Below are 18,772 nucleotides of genomic sequence, written 5' to 3'. Positions count from 1 at the left end.
GTGGCTCATGTAAAACGGGGGTGACTTAGGCTCCGAGGTGGATCTGGCATAAAAGCAAAGTAAGACAGAGATTGTGATTGGATGAGAACAAAATTATGCAGTACAATATCTCGTACTCGTGTTACGACTTCCAGGTATGGAATAGTACAAAGACATAGCGTCCACGGGTGTAACTGGCGCTATGTGGATACTGGTGAACAGAACGAGATCGGCACTACTGCCGTGTGAAGTTGAGTATAACCTACTATCAGATGACAAAGTGAACTAGTTATCAGTCTGAATTGAATTTGATAAAAGTGTTGGACTTAACCTTGGAAGTAAAAAACATCGTCCCAATAGAACCAAGCTAAAGAAAAGTAAAGAGAACCAGTGATCAGTTGAATTCATTGAAATGTGAGGAAAGTGTCAGACTTGACCTTGAAAAAAACACCATTTCAAACGAACCAAGCTAAAGCAAGGTAAACTTCCATCCGCACCCACAACCTCAGCCACGACTAGGGCCAATCTCGGCATGTTCAAACTCCGCCTGTCCCTCCGTGGTCTCGAGAGCCTGCACATGACCCTCGGGCAAGTTGTTCAACTCGTCCTCCTCCTTATCCAGACCCCAGAACTGGATAATGAACAAGGTTCCACCGACAAAGGTCAAGATAGCGAAGACGGCGTAGTTCCAGATCAATAGGGGGTCCCTGGAAAGCGTTATCAAAGCCTCGGCGATAGCAGCGGAGATGGCGTTCGTGAACATATTGATCGCTTGGATGAGAGAACGCATATTGCGAGGCGCCTTGGAGTAGGCATACTCCATCGAGGTGATGACAGCAAAGATCTCTGACAGGGCAACAAGAACGTACGAACCAGTCTGGACCCAGACAATGATAGGGGACGGGTTGACACTACCGTCATCGGTGTAACAATTGTTAGCTCGGTAACCACACGGCGAAGTCATGTAGATGTAGTACTGGATGGCAGCAGCCCATATCATAGACAGAGATGCGAGCAAAAAACCAAGGGTGATTTTCTTGATGGCCGTGAAGTGAATGCCCATTTTGCGCAGCCCGGGGTATAGGAAGATGTCGCAGAGCGGGACGAAGATAAGCAGCGCCAAGGGGTCAAGATTGTTCACGACGTCGTTTGGGACGCCTTTCAAGGTCATCGTGCCGGCCTGTGAGGTGAGATTGTTTGTCAATTGGTTGTACGCTAGCCAGTAGACCGGGAAATAGCAAAAAACTGCACAAGCGGCAAATCCACGGCGTACTTCATCCACCCATGCATCGTCGAAGGTCATCCACTTGGGTCGGAATCGGGGCTCGATGTTAGAGGGCTTCGCGGTGTCCCAGAGAGTGCCATCGTGCGTTCGCTTCCAGAGGATGTATGGGTTGTAGTGCCAGCGGTGGCGCATACAGAAGAAGAATGTCTTGATGGCCTTGTAGGTGACTGAGCCTGTCGGGGGAGACTGACGATAACGCTTGCGACCCCACCACATGATGAACGGGGTGGTCAGGAACATGGCGGTAGGCAGCAGGAATGCCAACCAGAAGCCGGTATACTTCTCTGCATAGGCCATGCCAATCTGACCCATCAATGCGCCGATGTTGATGAACAGGTAGAAGTAGTGGTAGATGCGGCTTTGAGTGATAGTCGGGTCGATGATAACACGCTCACCGGATCCAAGTGTACGAACCTTGAGATTGACAGCAGGGATCTGCTCGACAACCAGGGCGGATATGTTGGGCTTGAAGCCACCAGTTCCCAACCCCATGATTATCACACCCAGGACGAACACAGCAAAGGAAGCATTGGTATTGGTGATCACTGGTGGGATGGCAGAGACAACTAGAATAATGTGACCTAGAATAGCGGCACCAATAGACCAGGAGATGGTCTTGTATCGTCCCCAGTACTCATCAGCGACGTAGGCACTCAGCAGGGGAAGGCAATAGCACCAGAAGGTGTTGAAGGTGTTGATGGCGCTGGCAGTTTCGATACCTTTACCTAAAGCACCGGATACAGCCTGGGAGCTAGGGCCACCAGCCCCAGTTGCGTGGTTCGATCCGGGAGGGCCATTCGGGGGAGGAAGGGGAAGTGCATGGTTGACGAAGTTGGAGTCTGTAGTGCAATGTTAGAATCATGTTTTATCTGGCTCGATGGGGTTGGGGTATCTTACAGAGGACCTGTGTTCCATAGTAGGAGAAACGCTCGCACAGTTCAACAAATGCGACGGTGTAGACGACCCAGGGAATAGGAGTTGAGACGCGACGCAACGCGTTGTAGCCATGAAGCTCATCAGTGGTTGGGTCCTCGTCACTCGCACCAAGGTCGTACGACTCGGGGATGATACTTTGCTGGGGCTTCTTATTGGTAACGTTGGTAACTGGGTCACTCTGCCCAATGGTGGTGACAGGCTCGATATCATGGACAGCGAGCGAGTCCGAGCCAGGGCCTGTGGCCTGAGCTGCCATCTTGGATAGAATAGAGACCAGTGCAGAACAGGGAAGGCAAACGACGAGAGGGACGCGCGTGGAAGAGAGAAAAAGAAGAGGAGAACAGAAAGAGAGAAGAAGTAAACAAGGGAAATAAAATCCACATGTTGGGACTGAACTCGGGAGGCTGTTGGACATGGGACAGACAAACCTGCAGATTCCCTCGCTAAGATTGCCCATAACAATGCTATGGCTTCAATGGCAGTCATACCTTCTTTTTGCCCTGTTGCCTTTGCGACAAAACAAGACTGGCCTAGGCTGGAGCGATACGACTCGATACCAAGCGAATTAATAGACCAAAACAGCAATTAAAGATTGCGATAGATGAAGCATATGCCATACCATAAAACCTGCCGTGATATGTAACCTCCCCAGTCCATAGCATCGATGAGTCCTTTCTGACCAAAGAGGAGGGAAAACATCGCTAAAATCAATAGCCCGAGCATTTTATCCTATACCAGGTTTTCCTAGGGCAAATTGGTGCCAGTGCAGAGCCGGATATCAGATATCGAAAATTGGTCAATCATACAACTCTCTTTTGGGCACTTCAGAAGAAACAAGGAGATTCAATTGAGGTCCAGCAGATTGAATTATAAAAAACTTAAAATAAGCAGAAAGTTCAACAGGAAATGGATCGCCCTCGGCAGGCGTCTTAGTGCAAGTTGTAAAAAGTTTGAGGCATGCTTTCGATGTGTCTTTGGCATGGTCTGCTAAGATACCATTTACTTTAGATTCGCCTGCTACAATACTATTTGATAATAGGTCCATGTTCATGGGTGACTGCTTGTAAAGCAATACAGAGAAAGGAAACCTAAGGTCACCGGGTTGCAGAATAAAGGTTGAAGGGGGAACTTTTGAACGTAGCATATTATACCACAGAGGTGTATTATCTGAGGCTTACTAGCAGCTTTGGAAGGTCTATAATACTAAAAAGCACAGTAGGCTCCATCAGATCAGATTATCTGTAGTGCAAAGCACCGTAACAAGTTCCTTTCAGGGATGATAGAGAACCCTGGAGGTGGCAACAGGGCAATGAATGTTATACCAACCAACCAATGAGATATCTTATATTTAAGCAAAGAAAAAAAAAACAAAACAAAACTAGAATGCCAAGAAATGATGGCAATCACTTTAGGTCACAGAGTATGCTCATTTGCCTTCACCAAGAGTGTAGTTTTGACGGATTCAACGGTCAAAGTATACATAATATTCAATATAAAATCATTTCTTCCGCTGTTCGGGTACTTGGCCCAGCAATCACTTTTGAGACTACTTACCTATCTGGGCTAAACTATCGTCATTAGGAAAAAAATCAGGGATCAACTCGGAAAACTGTCCGTATTTCATCCATGCTTCCAGAAAACCAACACGTGCCGGCTCAAGTGACTGCTTGATACAAGTACACAGAGATAAGTCCTGAGTGTAGTGCCCAATAGGTAATTAAGGCATCCCCACTAGTAAGCGAATATACCCATCCACCCCCAAACAGTTAATATCCGGGTGGACCAACTCTGATTGGTCCCGGTTCTCCGCATCTTCCCCAGACTTGATGTCAGCCGCGAGTTGATTTCCATGGTTATTGGCGGCTGAGAAGAATATGACATCTGTATTGTTTGAGACTATATTGATGACGATTACAACGGCCACGTACCTATCACGCGATAGTTTGTGATCTGCGGGCTACTAGATGTAGAAACGAGATTCTTTTACCTTTGATCTTTGGATCGAACCTTAAGTTTGTTGATCAGCCTTGTTGGGAGGTCAGGTGCTCTGGTTTGGCTATGTGGTACATTCCGACTGGATGGATGTACGCGGTTATTTTGTCGGTGAGGGGGAAATGTTGAGATTCGGGTTCTTGGTGCCGGTTGGGAGGCGACGCTTAAACATCAAATATATAAGAGGCAACGCATGACAGTTAATATATGTCATTGTACAATAATGAGATTCGAATGCCGATCTATCTTAAAGTGGGGCAAGATTTACATGCAGCTAAACTCTAGAATAGAGATGAAACAGTCGAAACAATTAATAACCATTAGTATTCGAGCGATCGATTTGTAGTCTAACGTCATGATAGCACATAAAATCTTTAAGGCCAATCATCGCTATCCAAGAAAAGATAACGACCAAAATCAAATTCCCAAAAGAAATCAAAGCCCACGCTGCGCTATTCCCGCCCAATAACCCAAAAGAAGACGACGCAGAACGCCATGCAATGAGAGACCAAAAGAAAATGGTCACGCGCAGTGATTGAAAAGGCAAACTCGAATCAAAGCCATAATCAATCTACCACGCGGCATGGCCACCATCCATGCGCAGGTCGCTTCCAGTCATGAAGCTACTAGCATCGCTGAGCAAGAAGACAGCAGCGCCACGGTACTCTTCCGGTCGGGATAGACGACCAAGCATGTTCTCTTTGGGCCACTGGTCGCGACGTTCAGGGAACTCGGCGAACAGCTTCTCAACCATAGCGGTAACAATGTAACCAGGGGAGATGGTGTTGACGCGGATGTTGTATGTGCCCCATTCGGCAGCGAGGTTGCGTGCGAGCTGGAGGACAGCAGCCTTGCTAGCGTTATATGCGGGGCAAATAAGACCCTGTAGGAAAATAATGTTAGATCCTTGTACTCCATAGGCCAACTAGAAGAACGGGATGTGACATAAAAGCGGGGAAATAACCCATAAACAGAAATAAAGAAAGTCTGGGCAGGGAGACACTAGGCCTATCCCGACAACATAAATGCCGAATGGGGTGGACATGGTAAAGGGTAAGACGAAAAGAGGGGAGTGGGAACGTACGCGATTGGCAACGGTACCGCTCATAGAGGCGATCATAGCGATACTACCTCCATTTCCAAAGCGAATCATTTGTTTAGCCACAGCCTGGGAGGTCATAAACACTCCCGTGACGTTAACCTCGAACATAGTATTGCTATCCTTGGCGGAGTATTCGAGTGCTGGGGTCTCCTGCTGGATACCTGCTGCGGCAACGAGGCCGTCCATACGGCCCTCTTCATTGGCGATGGTCTCGATGACACTATTTAGAAGTTCTGTGTCACGCACGTCAATACGACGGTAGTACAACGCGGTGCCAAGCTCCTTTGCGCGCTGCTGGATCTGCTCGAACTCGGAGGCCTGGTGATCGAGTGATTGTTAGCTTAGTGCTGATATAGAGGAGGGATATTATGATTGTATGAACTGGATCCGAGGGATGTAGAAACTTACCGGCTCCTCTAGACGGTCGAGTGCGTATACCTTCGCTCCGGCTTCCAGGAGTGCCTCTGCTTGGACTAATCCTAGACCCCGGGCAGCACCTGAGACCAGCACCACCTTTCCGGCGAGACTGAACTCTGGCATTCTAGACTTGTGGCCCATAAAGACGGGCTGGGCGGTCATAGGAGCAGCAGGAACTGTAGTGGTTTCGATGGAGACAGACATTGCAATGTGATATACTAGATATCAGGCGAGGGTAATGACGATAGAAAGGATATCAACAAAGTCGTCAAAGACTATTAGGCTGATTGATTGTTTCGTATACGATAAAGAAGAATGAAGATGTTTCAGTTAAGGAACCATGGACTAGAGAATGAACTCTCTTTAAATACATATCTTGTTGACCGTAAAAGTCACGCCGAACCAAGACCAAAGCGCCCCAGAGGGTGTCTCGTGAGCAGAAAGAAACTAAATGATAGCCCAAAAAGGAAATCCAGACTTGGACCAAGGGTACTGCAGACCGGATTGAGTCCAGACCTCCTGGAATGCAGGCTAAACGGCTGTGGCGAGGCATACGCAACCCTACAAATAGGACGAACACATAGAATAATCATCTATATAGTATACTACTGGGTACTATATCAATTGATCTCTCGAGTCAAGAAATTTGACACTGTTATGTTATCTTGTTAGGATCCTTGTTCCGATTTGCCTCACATATACTTTCTAGTAATAATATCGACTGAATAATACGTTGAATTCAGGGATAGTTCATCTAGGGGAAGTATCAGTCACCAGACATGATGAAATCCACGATAGTTCGACGATAGTGTGGCCGTTCGGAAGCTAAGGGATGGCCGGATTTCTCGTTTGGGAAAGCCGTCTGGGGATTGGGAACCCGGGGAACCCCAACGCCACTCTAATTTTTGACCCTCAACATTATTTTTTCTTTATTGCTTTTGTAAAGGAAATTTATCCAGGTGACCTCCGACCCCCTTGAGAGAACTACGTGTACATCGTACACAAACTACCAAGCCTCAAGCCGGGTCTTCTAGAAATCTTCCAAGCCTCAAAGTACTATCCGGGGTCAGGTGGCTCTTTGCAGATCAATGACTGAATCCCTACCAATCAAATGAGTACATATGGCTTGTGATATCTGTTCCTGTCCGATCGCTCGGGCGAAGAGGAATTCATTGGTCAATTCCTGTGCTAAAGTCTGAAGGAAATTTTTTTTCTAAAAACCAGGATCTAGAATTGAATGCGTCAGATATTATTTTAGGATATAGTTACCAGAGAAAAACAAAGTACGATGTGTTGATCCATGGTTGAACTCGAATAGCTCAATCTGGATTCTCCATGCGGGGGGAAGTACGGAGTACAGAAACTAAAATTAGGACTTCCAACATTGAAATCTAAAAGAGTCCAGGCTTCATGCCGATACTCAGATAGGTCTAAGGCCATATAGCTTATCTGACTATAACCCTGCACTAATATAATAATCATAAATAAGCCAAGGACCTACCTTGTGACCATCGGAATCTTCCATTCTCAAGCTCCTTACTCAATGGGGAGATTCCGAGGTTTCCACTTTTTTCTTCTGCTCTCGTGATGTTCATTTCTATACCGAATTTCCCTTAAGCCTTGGCTCTACCGTACCGGTGTACACTCTGCATACTTCCAAGGTTCGGCCGCGTCTCCAATGGCTTATTTGTACCCAAACCCAGGGATCTTGCTGACGAAACCCCCACGCTATGAATTCCCGGTAGGAACTGCAGCAAAAAAAAAGAGGAAATAGATATTGTGAGTGTGTGGTCTGTGCATTCATTCATTTTCTCTTTGTTTGTCGGAATCTGGTCCGGCCGGTTCTTCGTCCCCCTGTCGTGCATTTTTCGGGCCCGCCCCGAGTGGCCCGGTGGTTCCCCAGCCCACAGGAGCTGTTCGTGGGATATGCATGAGTCAATGTCGTCGGTGCAAAAGTGGTTGGTTAAGAAAGGGGAACCTCATTAGTTGGGGATTTCTCAATTGCCGCCGGACCCTATCTGTCTTGCGCAACCATCCCCAAGTACTTATGTAGGTAACTCTACGTAACTACTTGATTTCCTCTGCCGGGTGGGGCTTTCCTATCTTAGCTGCCGCCGCTTTTATGAGGGCGCTTAGAGTCAGGCTCACTGAGTATATTTCAGTCGGGGCTCAGAAGATTCACTGATTCGCTCCGAGCCATCTATTGAGCACCCAGTCTACACTCAGACCGTACTCAAAAAAGTACTTTGCCCCACAATACTATTTACTGCGACTAGGGCACAGCGATGAGTGCAAGAGTAGAGGGCTTAAAGGGAGCGAGGGTCCACGGGTTAGAAGGGAGATTACGTAACGACGTATTATGTCGGCTAAACCTAAAAAGGCAATTTATAGGCCCGCCGTTTATACACCGACTAGCACTTGCTTTAACTTTTCTACTTCTAGTGATAGTCTTGCAGCCTACTTGTCTTCGAGCGCGGCATGTTTCGTATACACGCAAAGCTCGAGGCACCCAGCGCTGCAGGGCTCATCGTGGTTTGGCTTCAAGTGCCTTCATGATGTCTCTTGGGTATCCACGGCAGTCCTGATTAAAGGAATTGACCACTTTTCATATTCATTATGGGTGTTTGGAGGACAAATTGACTCAAGCGGAACCCATGGATTTAGAAAATCAAGACTTTCCATTTGCCGAACCCGCCCCCCCCCCCCCCCTTGTCCTTCCGTGGGGATCTTACGGGACCTGGGGGATTTCCCTAGATAATTCGACTTTCCATACGAAAGTTCAACATGGATTTTATCAATGCCGGTACTTGCGTAAAATCCTACGAGATGGTCTATAGTGGATGCAACAAAGCTCTTTCTACGTCTGAAGATTTGCCTTGCCTTTTACTTGACCTACTTGTGGGATTCTGCTTTATTAAGGAAAGGGTACAAAAGAAACTCCAGTAGTATCAGATGCGCTAAGATTCCGACGGAAGCGGTCGCCTTCCGACGGCTTGAATATTTATATTGTCGCCTACCCCACGGGGCCCCAGAAAGTCCACTAGAGAGGGATTTCCTTCTTATTTAAAGGTTGGACATCTGCTCTGTCTCCCTAGCCCACCTTTCTCTCCCCCGGAGAGCTTTTCCCATTTCCCGAAAATCCTGAACTCGCTTGCCCCGATTGGTGACTTGAATCTGATTTATTCACTCGCACCTCAATATGACAGTGGATACTAGCGGGAGTTCGACTGCCACCCATGGCATGAAAAGTACCGGTTTCGAGAGTTCGATTCATCTCGAGAATGTGTTACCAACAACTACATCCCAAGATACACCAGATGATGGAAGAAAGGTGACAGACTCACTTCGTGATCCGCGTAATTGGTCGCGGTGGAAGAAGAATGCGCAAATCTTGATGGCAGCCTTTCATTCTATGATGGGCACGTTCATGGCAGCAGGAATTATCCCAGCCTATGATGCCTTCGCAACACAGTACAACGTAACGATGCCCCAAGCCAGTTATCTGACCTCAGTTCAGGTACGTGTGGTGGCAGAGGAAGTGTTCTAGATCTCGGTCTTTGTGTATAGAGGCTAATGGAGATAACCATCAAATTAGATCCTGTTGCTCGGCCTATCCCCCTTGTTTTGGAATCCACTGACCGCGGTCTACGGTCGTTACAATGTCAACCTGCTCTCAGTACTAGGGAGTATGGTCTGCAACATTGGGGGCGCCCGATGTAGTACATATGGTGGCCAGATGGCTACCCGAGTCCTAACAGCCTTTCTGATCTCGCCTCCACTTGGGAACGGTAGTGGCGTGGTGACGGAGTTATGCGAGCCCGAAAACCGCGCACAAAAGCTAGGATGGTGGACGCTAATGACCACTATCGGTACCCCGGGAGGCCCATTCTTTATGGGATTCGTGATCAAACATATTGGAGTCCAGTGGATCTTCTGGATCTTTGCCATTATCAACTTTGTTCAATTTCTGTTCTATCTCGCGATCGGCGATGAAACTATCTATAACCCCGACAATAAGCTTACACGCACCGGGCTTTTTAGTAACATCATCCCACGACAGATCAGCTCGCGTCCATTAAAAGTTCGAGATATGGTAGCGCCATTCTCTTTGGTAAAGCACCCTCGTATAGTGATTGTGGCATTTGCCCACGCTATCACCTTCTGTTACGCAAACATTGTCTTGATTGTCGAGATGCCTATCGCCACTGGCGAGAAGTTCCACTTCGACGCACAGCAAATTGGTTTACAGTTCATCGCCATCATTATTGGATGTGTCCTAGGCGAGCAAGTTAGCGGGCCCACATCAGACTGGTTCTTGAAGCGTGTGCGACAGACTAAGGGGCACTCGTGCCCGGCGGACCGCTTGTGGTTATGTTATATCGCGTTCGCCACGATATTCGCTGGTTTGTTGACGTGGGGCTTTCAGCTGCAGCATGCAACCACATGGAATGTCACGCCATGTATTGGTGCCGCTATTGCTAGTTTTGGCAACCAAATGCAGACCACTATCCTCACCACTTTTGCGGTAGAAAGCAAACAGGAACGATCCTCCGAAGTTGGGGTTTTCATCAACGCCTGCCGACAGACTTATGGATTCGTAAGACACACCAAGAACATCATCCACATACCACAAATACTAACTCGTTACTTTTCTAGCTTGGTCCCTTTTATTTCCCTGCTATGTTCGCAGCATTGGGTTTTGATGGAGCTGCCGGTGTGATGGTGGCCATTATTGGTGGATGTTCGTTGTGTTCGGTCATCGCTGTTCAATTTGTGGCTACACGTGCGATTATACTCGACTAGAAGCTAACGTGCAATATTGAAATTAATTCTACAGTTGTCTATTCAAAGACCAAGTTGATCAACTTGGACAGCTGCTCTTTATATATAGCCTCATGTTCCCCTCAGATAATGTGTTTGTTTATGTCCAGTGACATAAATCGAGTAAGAAGGTTTGGTGTCGATTCCAAGAGAAGTGGTACGCGCTAGTATACGAAAGAACCAATATTAGGTTCCATATCATAGATTGAGTGCACTCTCCTAGACTGTCTAATGTTGCGAATATTTAACCAGAGGTAGGCAAATTTAAGCAGTAGAATGCCCCAGCAAGTAGGCATCTACATTCATCAGTCAGCAAGTGAGTCCTATAAAATGTAGTAAGCTAGTAATGTAAGGACCATTTTTATCTGACATTTGGCTCTATTCATCGTGTTCCGATCCTAATACATTTATTTGATAGTATAAATCAGGGCCAACGGAGATTTTAGCGTGAGCCATGCCATAAAAGGTGAGGATGGCCTCCGGTGTAATTGATATTCTTCACTAGTAAACGAATTGAATGGAAATAATAAAATCCTGTATGAACAAGAAAAAAGAAAGTTATTCTAGGGCGGCCCAAACCAATTTTCCCCCAAAGTGTTAGATATACAAGCTGCATTGAAAGTAAACCAACGAATCATATTAAACAGTAATCTCCCTCAGGTTGAGTAGCTGCCTACAACTCTCTAGAGACTCCCGCTGTATCTCGGAATATAGATGGAATTCATCCGCGATGGGGGTTCCGAGGCACCGCTGAAATCCAGAAAAATCCTGTTCCGCAGACATAATGAGTTGGTTGAACTCGGAAGCACTGCCCAAGTTGGAATTAAAGATTCCACCAGCAGATAATGGTAGAAAGTCCTCGTATGTAAGGGGCTCATAGATCAACACGCCTTTGTGCACGAGCTCTTTCAAAGAGATTGTGGATGAGACTCCAAGTTGTGAGACTGACGTGCGATCCTCAGCCATTGTCTCACCGAAAGATGACAACTTGTAAGAGAAGTATGCCAAGCTTTGAGCATGAAGTTCAGACCAGTTGTCCGGAAATGTATTGAAGCGATGTTCCAGGAGTTTGTCATAATCTGTTCCCTTGAGAGATTTCTTTGCAGCTTCCGAATTTACTCCGTTTAGTATATCATCGTATAGTTGGCGTCCTTCCCGAGTCAGGGCGCAACCTCGTTGTTCCACCTCCCCAAATCGAGCAGTGTGGGAGCCTTTCACGAAAGTATCAGACACGTCTCTGAAGTAGACCGTTTCCTCAAGCGCCTTAAAGCTCGTCTGTCGTAGAAGAATCGGACAAATCCGTTTGGGTGGTCCCTCGATACGCTCCTTAGCGGGCATTCCACGATCTAGCATTAAATGCTGTACCAGATCAATATCAACCGTACGGGGCGTTAGGTGGTTGATATGGGAGCTAGGAAAGGAGACGATGTCGGCGATCAGGGGGTGTTCGGCTTTGAGGAGATGATATTCTTCTAGGTTGACTGTCGCTTTTGAATGCCATCGGAACGTCTCCAGACCATTGGTGATAAATTCCGTACACTCTTCCGGGGTCAAGTGACCCCTTTTCTCAGCACAATTTAAAAGCTCGACAAGTCTGGGGGTAAAGATGTTCCGGTTTCCCAGTGCTTTCTGTGCCAGCTTCCGCGTTCTCTCTGTCAACAATTCCACCCTGAGCACAGTGGTGAACACTCGAAAGGGGTTCTGACTCAGAGCCTCTTGGGTCGTGGGCCGAAAGGCTGTGGCATGCATAGGAAACCCAGCGAGACTAAGGTCGTAATAGCCCACAGGATACATGCCCATGATGGCAAACATGCGGCAGATTGTGGCCAACTCGTGCGCTGTGCCTAGCCGAATAGCTCCGTGCCTCTCAACCCGGTGACGCGATGGCAGGACATCATCTGGATTGATTCCCTGGGATCCTTCAAGCTTCTGGCTAGCCTGGACTGCTTTTTTATCTGCTTCCCAGACCACGTCGACCAAGTCTCCGTAGAGTGGGACTTCGCTCTTGTACATCTCCGAAAGAGCATGACAGAAATTTGATCGTAGGGCATTCTGATCCCAGTCCATGTTTATTGTGTATGATGTGGATCAACAGTGAAGGGTCGAATATTGAAGCGGTTGAAGTCTAGTATATCATGCGAAGATGTTGTGTGACAGCTTTGTGAATAAAGACTTAGTATGAAGAGGTAATGGCACAAATAAATATGAAGAGGGCTAATAGGGCAAGCCAGGTCTTTTATATATTAAACGTTAATTCTGATATAGAATTTCTATACTCCCTTCATTTTCAAGAAACTCCCGTATAGCTGGGATTGATCCCATTCGTCATTGCGGTCCTTTTCTACTATATCCCGTCTCCCGTCGGAAGTCGCGATAAACCCATCGATAGCGTATTCGTTTGAATGATCATCTCACATCTGATCCAATTACCGAGATACTTGAGCCGTTTCCGAGGTGAGCCGCTTCCCCTCGGAAGCCAAAGTTCTATGACAAATCGAAATACGGCATTTGAAAAAGAGATCTTAGGACATACCTTGTTGACCGGAGAGTTGTTCCCGGTATCCAACTATGGGATGCTGCTCCGTCGGAAGGCTTTATCGCGGACGAACGCCGATGTAGTGCGACGGAGACGTTTGGATCATAGATGGGGGTTTCAAAGACCAGGTGTTTCTCTCCAGATGATATAGAATATGCCTTCGTGGATACTATCAGATTATCACCGAGTTAATAGACCAACAATCTATGTTGATCAGTGTCAAGTCCGTACATCTACAGACTGCGACCCCAATCCGCAAGAATTTTGAACCGTTTCCACAAATAAATTGAATTAATGGCTCACACTAGTCTACGTAAATTTGCAAATTTCTCGTCTTTTTCTACTATTTGATGGACCGGAGTTTACATCTTCGGATTCATGGTTTCAGAGATCAAACTGGAACATTTAAGGAAAACTGTGTCTAATTGCTATCCAAGTATGTTGTATGGCTATATTCCTTTCCTTCGGGGCCCCGAAGTGAGTCAGAATCACAATCGGTCACTTGATTCATCCTTGGTCTTGCGGGGAGGGGGCGTGCTCTTTTTGACTATAACAAAGTCGCGGTCCAGCAGCCAGAACCCCTTAGACTCCCGACCATCAATGGTCTTCACCATTGGGATCAGGTTGTGCTGCTTAGCTAGCTCCAAATCCTCAGACCATTTGTAGTCCACAATCAAGCTCTTCTTGACCCCAAAGACGGTATCACTGTCAACAAATTTACTATCCCTGGAGTAAAGCGCCGTGATCAATTTAGTGTAATCAGGATGCATGACCATGAAATGCTGGAAGAAGAATCATCAGTAAATAAAACCAGCAGATCTATCAGAAACCAAACATACCATATGAGCAGGACGGTACCAGTGTCGGTTTAGCTTGCGTAGAAGCTCTCCAACTGGTCCATCATTGGAAATAGGATATGCCACCGGCTTGACACATTTGAAAAGATAATGACCCCTAGGATCTGTGAAGATCTTGCCGCGGCAATTGGGATCATTGCTACTCTCGTATTCCAGGTCGTATACTCCATTGCCATCCGTCTCCCAGACATCGATCAACGCCTTAGGAATGGAATTGCCCTCAGTGTCCCGAACAAAGCCACGAACGATCGTCGGCTCACCAGGGGTTCCTTCCATAGTGATAGAATCTCCATACTCGAACGAATGGGCTTCTTCATCGTGGAATGGGCCCAGGACAGATGACTCAGTCGCGCCGGGCACCGTGGGGTACGAGAGGGAGTCAACGAGAGCAGAGATACCCAGGATATCAGACAGCAGGACTAATTCGTGGCGCACATCGGTAGAAATTTGACCAACCTACCTCGTCCATTAGTTATAAGATCCCAAAACAGACCAACATGAGACTTACACGTGTCAAGAATTGCCATGCCTGTTCCCATTCATCAAATTGCAAGCCGACATCTCGCACATAGTCATGCGAGGCCTTGACAAGCTTCGTGATGAGGTACCGCATACGCGGATTCTCGCACATGGAATTGATTTGCATCACATTCTCCGTGATATTCTCGGTGGTCAAGTCCAGCATTGGAGGAAGATGAGTAGCAATTTCCTCTGGGGAACTGGCGGCCCATTTGGCACGGGTACGCTCGCTGATGCCATCCACGCCACCAGCCCCGTTGGCTCCGTTGATCTGTGATTGTTGAGACATACTTCGAGAATCAATATTTTTGATTGTCCCTTCTTCCGGGGAATCTTGTCTATGTTTTATACTTCCATGTCCAAAAGTTGTAAGCATCAAATGCTTCAATCCGATTGCTCAATATTTACTCCTTCTCCCCGCACCCCATATTCCCTGGAGACCAAATTCTAGCCCCATGAGGTATGTTCCGTCATTCTGGTTGGGGATGTGTCTGATCCGTCGGAGGGCATCGGCTTCCGTCGGAATCATAGCTCATCCGATGTCATATCCATCCCGACGCGGCGTACAAAGAGTCATGGTTTGATGAAGCTTTCATTGTAGATTGCCTTTCCAGAGGGTCTCGTATATAGAAATACTGAACGCTGTATCCACCAATGATGTAAGTAAAATTCGTCGGCGTTGGCACTGTTAAAATGTTTTACTCCGTTGTGATGACAGTATCCCCCAAGACAAAGTGTGGCAAAAAGAGTAAAACCTAATGGCGCAAAGTAGCTTATTAACTTGAAGAAATTATGCGTGACAAGGAGCGCCTGTCGCTATCTTCTTGGGTATGCATGTTGGCCACAGTCTTGCCGTACAATGGAGGCGAGATTATTCATGACCAGACGCTCATTATCAAAACATTGGCATCCCTCCGGTGGATAAATCATTTTAACAATATTTGGGTGAAACGAAGTTCGTACTAAGCGCTGATTCTCTGGCCTTTTGGTGAAATAATTATTGATTTATTCCCAGGGAACACACCTTCTACGACTTTCTGGATGATTCGCAAATTTATGGAATGCTCTAAGAAGGACGAGAAGATAATAAATCCAAGGCATATAATGCAGAGCCTCAAAGCTAAGGTAGAAATGGCATTATTATCACCTGAAAGAAATGTGACGTACGATCGCCTCGGGGTCTTATAGTGCCTTATTATCAAACGCACTTCTTAATTGAGAAGTATAATTAAGTACCGGCACTATCTGGTGATAGATGTAAATAATTGATATTGAGATGAGGCAATGGATTAACCTGGGCATTTCCCCAGAGTTATTCGAGTTGTTTGCTAGACTTTAACTATTTCCTATTTCGCATGTCGTTCATTCTTTCATATTTTTTCTGCTCTCTCACTTCAAATGTTCCCCTTCTTTATCGACAACATCAAAATTGCCCTCACCTCACCTAATTCTACACAATGGTTTGCATGACCTGATGCGGAAGCGGAAGAAGCCAAAGGCTCTCCATTTTAAGGGAGCCTAGGCGGACGATGAGGATGAGCGGGCCAGAATGGAATGGTCTTATTTAGTCTGGTGACCGAACGGTCGAAAAAAAGAAAAGGTCAAGGGTTCGGACAGTGGTTTTAAGGCTCCGCGGGGGATTAGAGGCCCAAAACCCCATAAATAACCCATGATTATTGATATGCTAGGTCTGAAGTCTAGCACCTCATCATAGTGTGCTATTTTGGGCCTTTTCTCGTTCAAGGCCTCAGAAGAGCCTTCCCCATTGTCCTTCGTCCCTCGAGATCCTGTAAAACATGTGATTAATGGGTGTGCAGTATAAGCAAAGTGAGGGAGAACCTACATTGTGAACCTCAGCAATGTCTTCCAGTGGATAGATCTTGTGAATCTTGGTCTTGAGCTGACCCGACTTGAGCATGCTAAAGAGCTCATTGGTATAATACTCGAACTCCTCGCGTGTCTCGATATACCCGAAGAGAGTGGGACGAGCGACCTTGACGCACTTGGGGGACAGTTTCCTGGTTCAAATCAGCCTCCCCTATTCACACACGAAAATCATAAAAAGGTTAACATACGCAAGAGGAAGTGGAGGCACCGGTCCACTAGCATTGCCAAACCAGGCAATAGTACCCTTACGCTTCACGGCCTCCAGACTACCCTCCCAGGTATCCTTGCCAACAGAATCATACACGACATCGACACCCCGACCCCCAGTAGCCTCCTTTACCTTATTGACCCAGTCCTTGCCCTCTTCGCTGCGGTAGTTGATCACAACATCAGCACCCAAGCTCTTCACGAGCGCACACTTCTCCGCGCTACCAGCGGTACCAATCACCTTAGCACCTATAGCTTTAAGGATCTGCGTCATCAAGAAGCCCGCACCACCAGCGGCAGCATGAATAAGTACCCAGTCACCCTTTTGCACAGCGTATGTCTCTTTCGCGAACGAGAGAACCGTCATTCCACTTAAAAACGACGCCATAACATCTTCATCACTCACCCCATCGGGGATCTTCGCCGCCTTAGCTGCTGAAACAGCCGTATACTCGGCGTATCCGCCCGTACCTAGCCAGGCAACTCGATCTCCAACCTGGAAGCCGGATGTATTGGGGCCCAGGGCTGCGACGATGCCGGCGCCCTCTCGGCCTAGCACCTCGGGTTTGGCGGAGGGGTACAATCCTGTTCGGAAGTAGGTGTCTATGTAGTTCACGCCGGAGATTTTGTTGCGCACGAGCAACTGTCCCGTCTGTGCAATTGGGACTGGGTAGGAGGACTTGAATTGCAGGACCTCCGGGCCGCCGGTCTGCTCGACCACAACGGCCTTCATAGTGGAAGGCACGGACATGGTGTGAATTGGGTTGATTCGAGTGGAAATGGGTCAGATTCAGAAAACTGATGAAACTGGGGTGATGTGAATGCGAAGATATGTGAGTGGAGAACAGCTCTTAAGAAGATACACAAGAAGGATGAGGTGGGAATGCTCAACAACTTATCACAATTCTACCGCTTCATTTCTCATCAGTTCCGTCGGGTCCGAACCGTCGGAAGAGATGGCCTTTTTATTTACTCTTCTAGACTTAACTGCATATCCTCGCGGTAATTCACGAACCAATGGTCCTTAAAGACTCCATTTTTACGGGAAATATTTTCAGCCTGTGGTACAGAAACATGCAATTGGACTACTCGGTTACCTGAAAATTAAATTTAAACCTATGACTTGCGAAATTTCGCGGGAATTTGTCTTACTATGGGGATATGGCCAGCTAACTAGACAATAAAGAAGTAAGGCGGAAGGAAATTAGAGGGAATGGTAAGGGTGTCTCATGTTCGCCAAAGGATGGGTATCGGGGATTCGCCCCTATAAAAGGCTTCATCGCGTTCCGGGAATTGGTGATCACCGGTTATTGCATTGATCGCATCTATATGAAGCTAGTCTTCGTCGGTATGGACTATCTGTTGTCCACTGCGTAGGCGACTGACCTCAGATAAGAGTTTACTAATAACATTTGTATGGTATTCGTTCCTATCTCGTATTCTTCGGATTCACGAGCGATACGTTTGAGTGCTAGTCGTCGGTCCTATAGCATGTGTTATTTCTGATTCATATCGATCGCTGCTGAGAATAATTCATTCTCTCTTAAAAAGATAGAGGTCTACTCCACGTCGGAAAGAGTTCTTAGGATAGTGATCTTATCAAAGCTAATAAAGAATTAGTTTAATAGTCTATTAATTATCGGAGGGTTCATTTTTTATATATAACACTAAGTTTGATATCGTAAGGGAATATACCCTCTACCTCTATAATACTCCCCAATCGCTTTTTGACGGAAAGTAATTGACAGGCAACTTCATTCAGGAGTTCGCTAGTGCGCATACTAGCTAGAATATCCTCGAATAGAGCAAGCACGCCGCGCTGTGCAGCTTTTGCAACTTGGGCTGTAGTTGCACCAGTACTTGTCCGGTCGGGTATCATGCATGGATACCTGTAGGCAGCGAACTTGCAGCAACCTAAGGGGTTGTGGATATGGGTTGAGTTCCTAGGACGCAACTAGGGTCTAGTGGCGCATGGAAGGCTCCTAGGAACAAGGTTTCTCTCAAAGAGCTATGAATATCTCAGGGACATACATGAGGAGTGGAGGATGTGCGCTATGAGTGACCCACAGGGTTCTCTAGCTGCATTTTATTGATGCAGCTTACTCAGGCTGCTCCCCTAGGCTCAGCTCAGACTGCTTGAGCAGGCCAGAGCGCTTATGTAATGCTCATTTATAGTTACTCAGTGAGAGCAAAAGGCGGCAAAGGTCTGAGCACTAAAACGGAAAAGGACCCCA

At 46.9% G+C, this 18,772-nt stretch overlaps 7 protein-coding genes across 7 annotated transcripts; 1 reads left to right on the top strand and 6 right to left on the bottom strand.

Annotated features, from left to right (window-relative positions):
- Positions 1–484: 484 nt before the first annotated feature.
- N7455_002439 (uncharacterized protein) lies at positions 485–2,456 on the bottom strand (the record flags this gene model as incomplete). The annotated part of the gene is made up of 2 exons (XM_040953257.2): positions 485–2,103; positions 2,162–2,456. The coding sequence occupies 2 exons, from the start codon at positions 2,454–2,456 to the stop codon at positions 485–487; spliced, it is 1,914 nt and encodes a 637-aa protein (XP_040816099.2).
- Positions 2,457–4,763: 2,307 nt separating this feature from the next.
- N7455_002438 (putative short chain dehydrogenase) lies at positions 4,764–5,915 on the bottom strand (the record flags this gene model as incomplete). Its single annotated transcript, XM_040953186.2, has 3 exons — positions 4,764–5,075; positions 5,277–5,612; positions 5,703–5,915. The coding sequence occupies 3 exons, from the start codon at positions 5,913–5,915 to the stop codon at positions 4,764–4,766; spliced, it is 861 nt and encodes a 286-aa protein (XP_040816173.1).
- A 2,995-nt stretch (positions 5,916–8,910) lies between these two features.
- On the top strand, positions 8,911–10,514 carry N7455_002437 (uncharacterized protein; the record flags this gene model as incomplete). Its single annotated transcript, XM_040953347.2, has 3 exons — positions 8,911–9,228; positions 9,307–10,308; positions 10,368–10,514. The coding sequence occupies 3 exons, from the start codon at positions 8,911–8,913 to the stop codon at positions 10,512–10,514; spliced, it is 1,467 nt and encodes a 488-aa protein (XP_040816182.2).
- Positions 10,515–11,171: 657 nt separating this feature from the next.
- N7455_002436 (uncharacterized protein) lies at positions 11,172–12,599 on the bottom strand (the record flags this gene model as incomplete). Its single annotated transcript, XM_040953282.2, has 1 exon — positions 11,172–12,599. One exon carries the CDS (start codon positions 12,597–12,599, stop codon positions 11,172–11,174), a length of 1,428 nt encoding a protein of 475 aa, XP_040816184.2.
- A 957-nt stretch (positions 12,600–13,556) lies between these two features.
- On the bottom strand, positions 13,557–14,733 carry N7455_002435 (uncharacterized protein; the record flags this gene model as incomplete). Its single annotated transcript, XM_040953455.2, has 3 exons — positions 13,557–13,850; positions 13,908–14,381; positions 14,434–14,733. The coding sequence occupies 3 exons, from the start codon at positions 14,731–14,733 to the stop codon at positions 13,557–13,559; spliced, it is 1,068 nt and encodes a 355-aa protein (XP_040816231.2).
- Positions 14,734–16,183: 1,450 nt separating this feature from the next.
- Positions 16,184–17,289, bottom strand: N7455_002434 (quinone oxidoreductase family protein; the record flags this gene model as incomplete). Its single annotated transcript, XM_040953454.2, has 3 exons — positions 16,184–16,231; positions 16,288–16,462; positions 16,520–17,289. 3 exons carry the CDS (start codon positions 17,287–17,289, stop codon positions 16,184–16,186), a joined length of 993 nt encoding a protein of 330 aa, XP_040816314.2.
- A 604-nt stretch (positions 17,290–17,893) lies between these two features.
- Positions 17,894–18,452, bottom strand: N7455_002433 (uncharacterized protein; the record flags this gene model as incomplete). The annotated part of the gene is made up of 2 exons (XM_065604278.1): positions 18,205–18,452; positions 17,894–18,022 (listed from the first exon to the last, which is right to left on the bottom strand). Exons 1-2 carry the CDS (start codon positions 18,415–18,417, stop codon positions 17,894–17,896), a joined length of 342 nt encoding a protein of 113 aa, XP_065462769.1. The 5' UTR covers positions 18,418–18,452.
- Between the last annotated feature and the right edge of the window lie 320 nt (positions 18,453–18,772).

Source organism: Penicillium solitum, assembly GCF_028829755.1.
Source record: "Penicillium solitum strain IBT 25940 chromosome Unknown utg000001l_segment0_segment0, whole genome shotgun sequence".
NCBI classification, from domain to species: domain Eukaryota; kingdom Fungi; phylum Ascomycota; class Eurotiomycetes; order Eurotiales; family Aspergillaceae; genus Penicillium; species Penicillium solitum.
The sequence above is the reverse complement of the archived record's forward strand: the minus strand, read 5'-3'. Positions and strand labels throughout refer to the sequence as shown.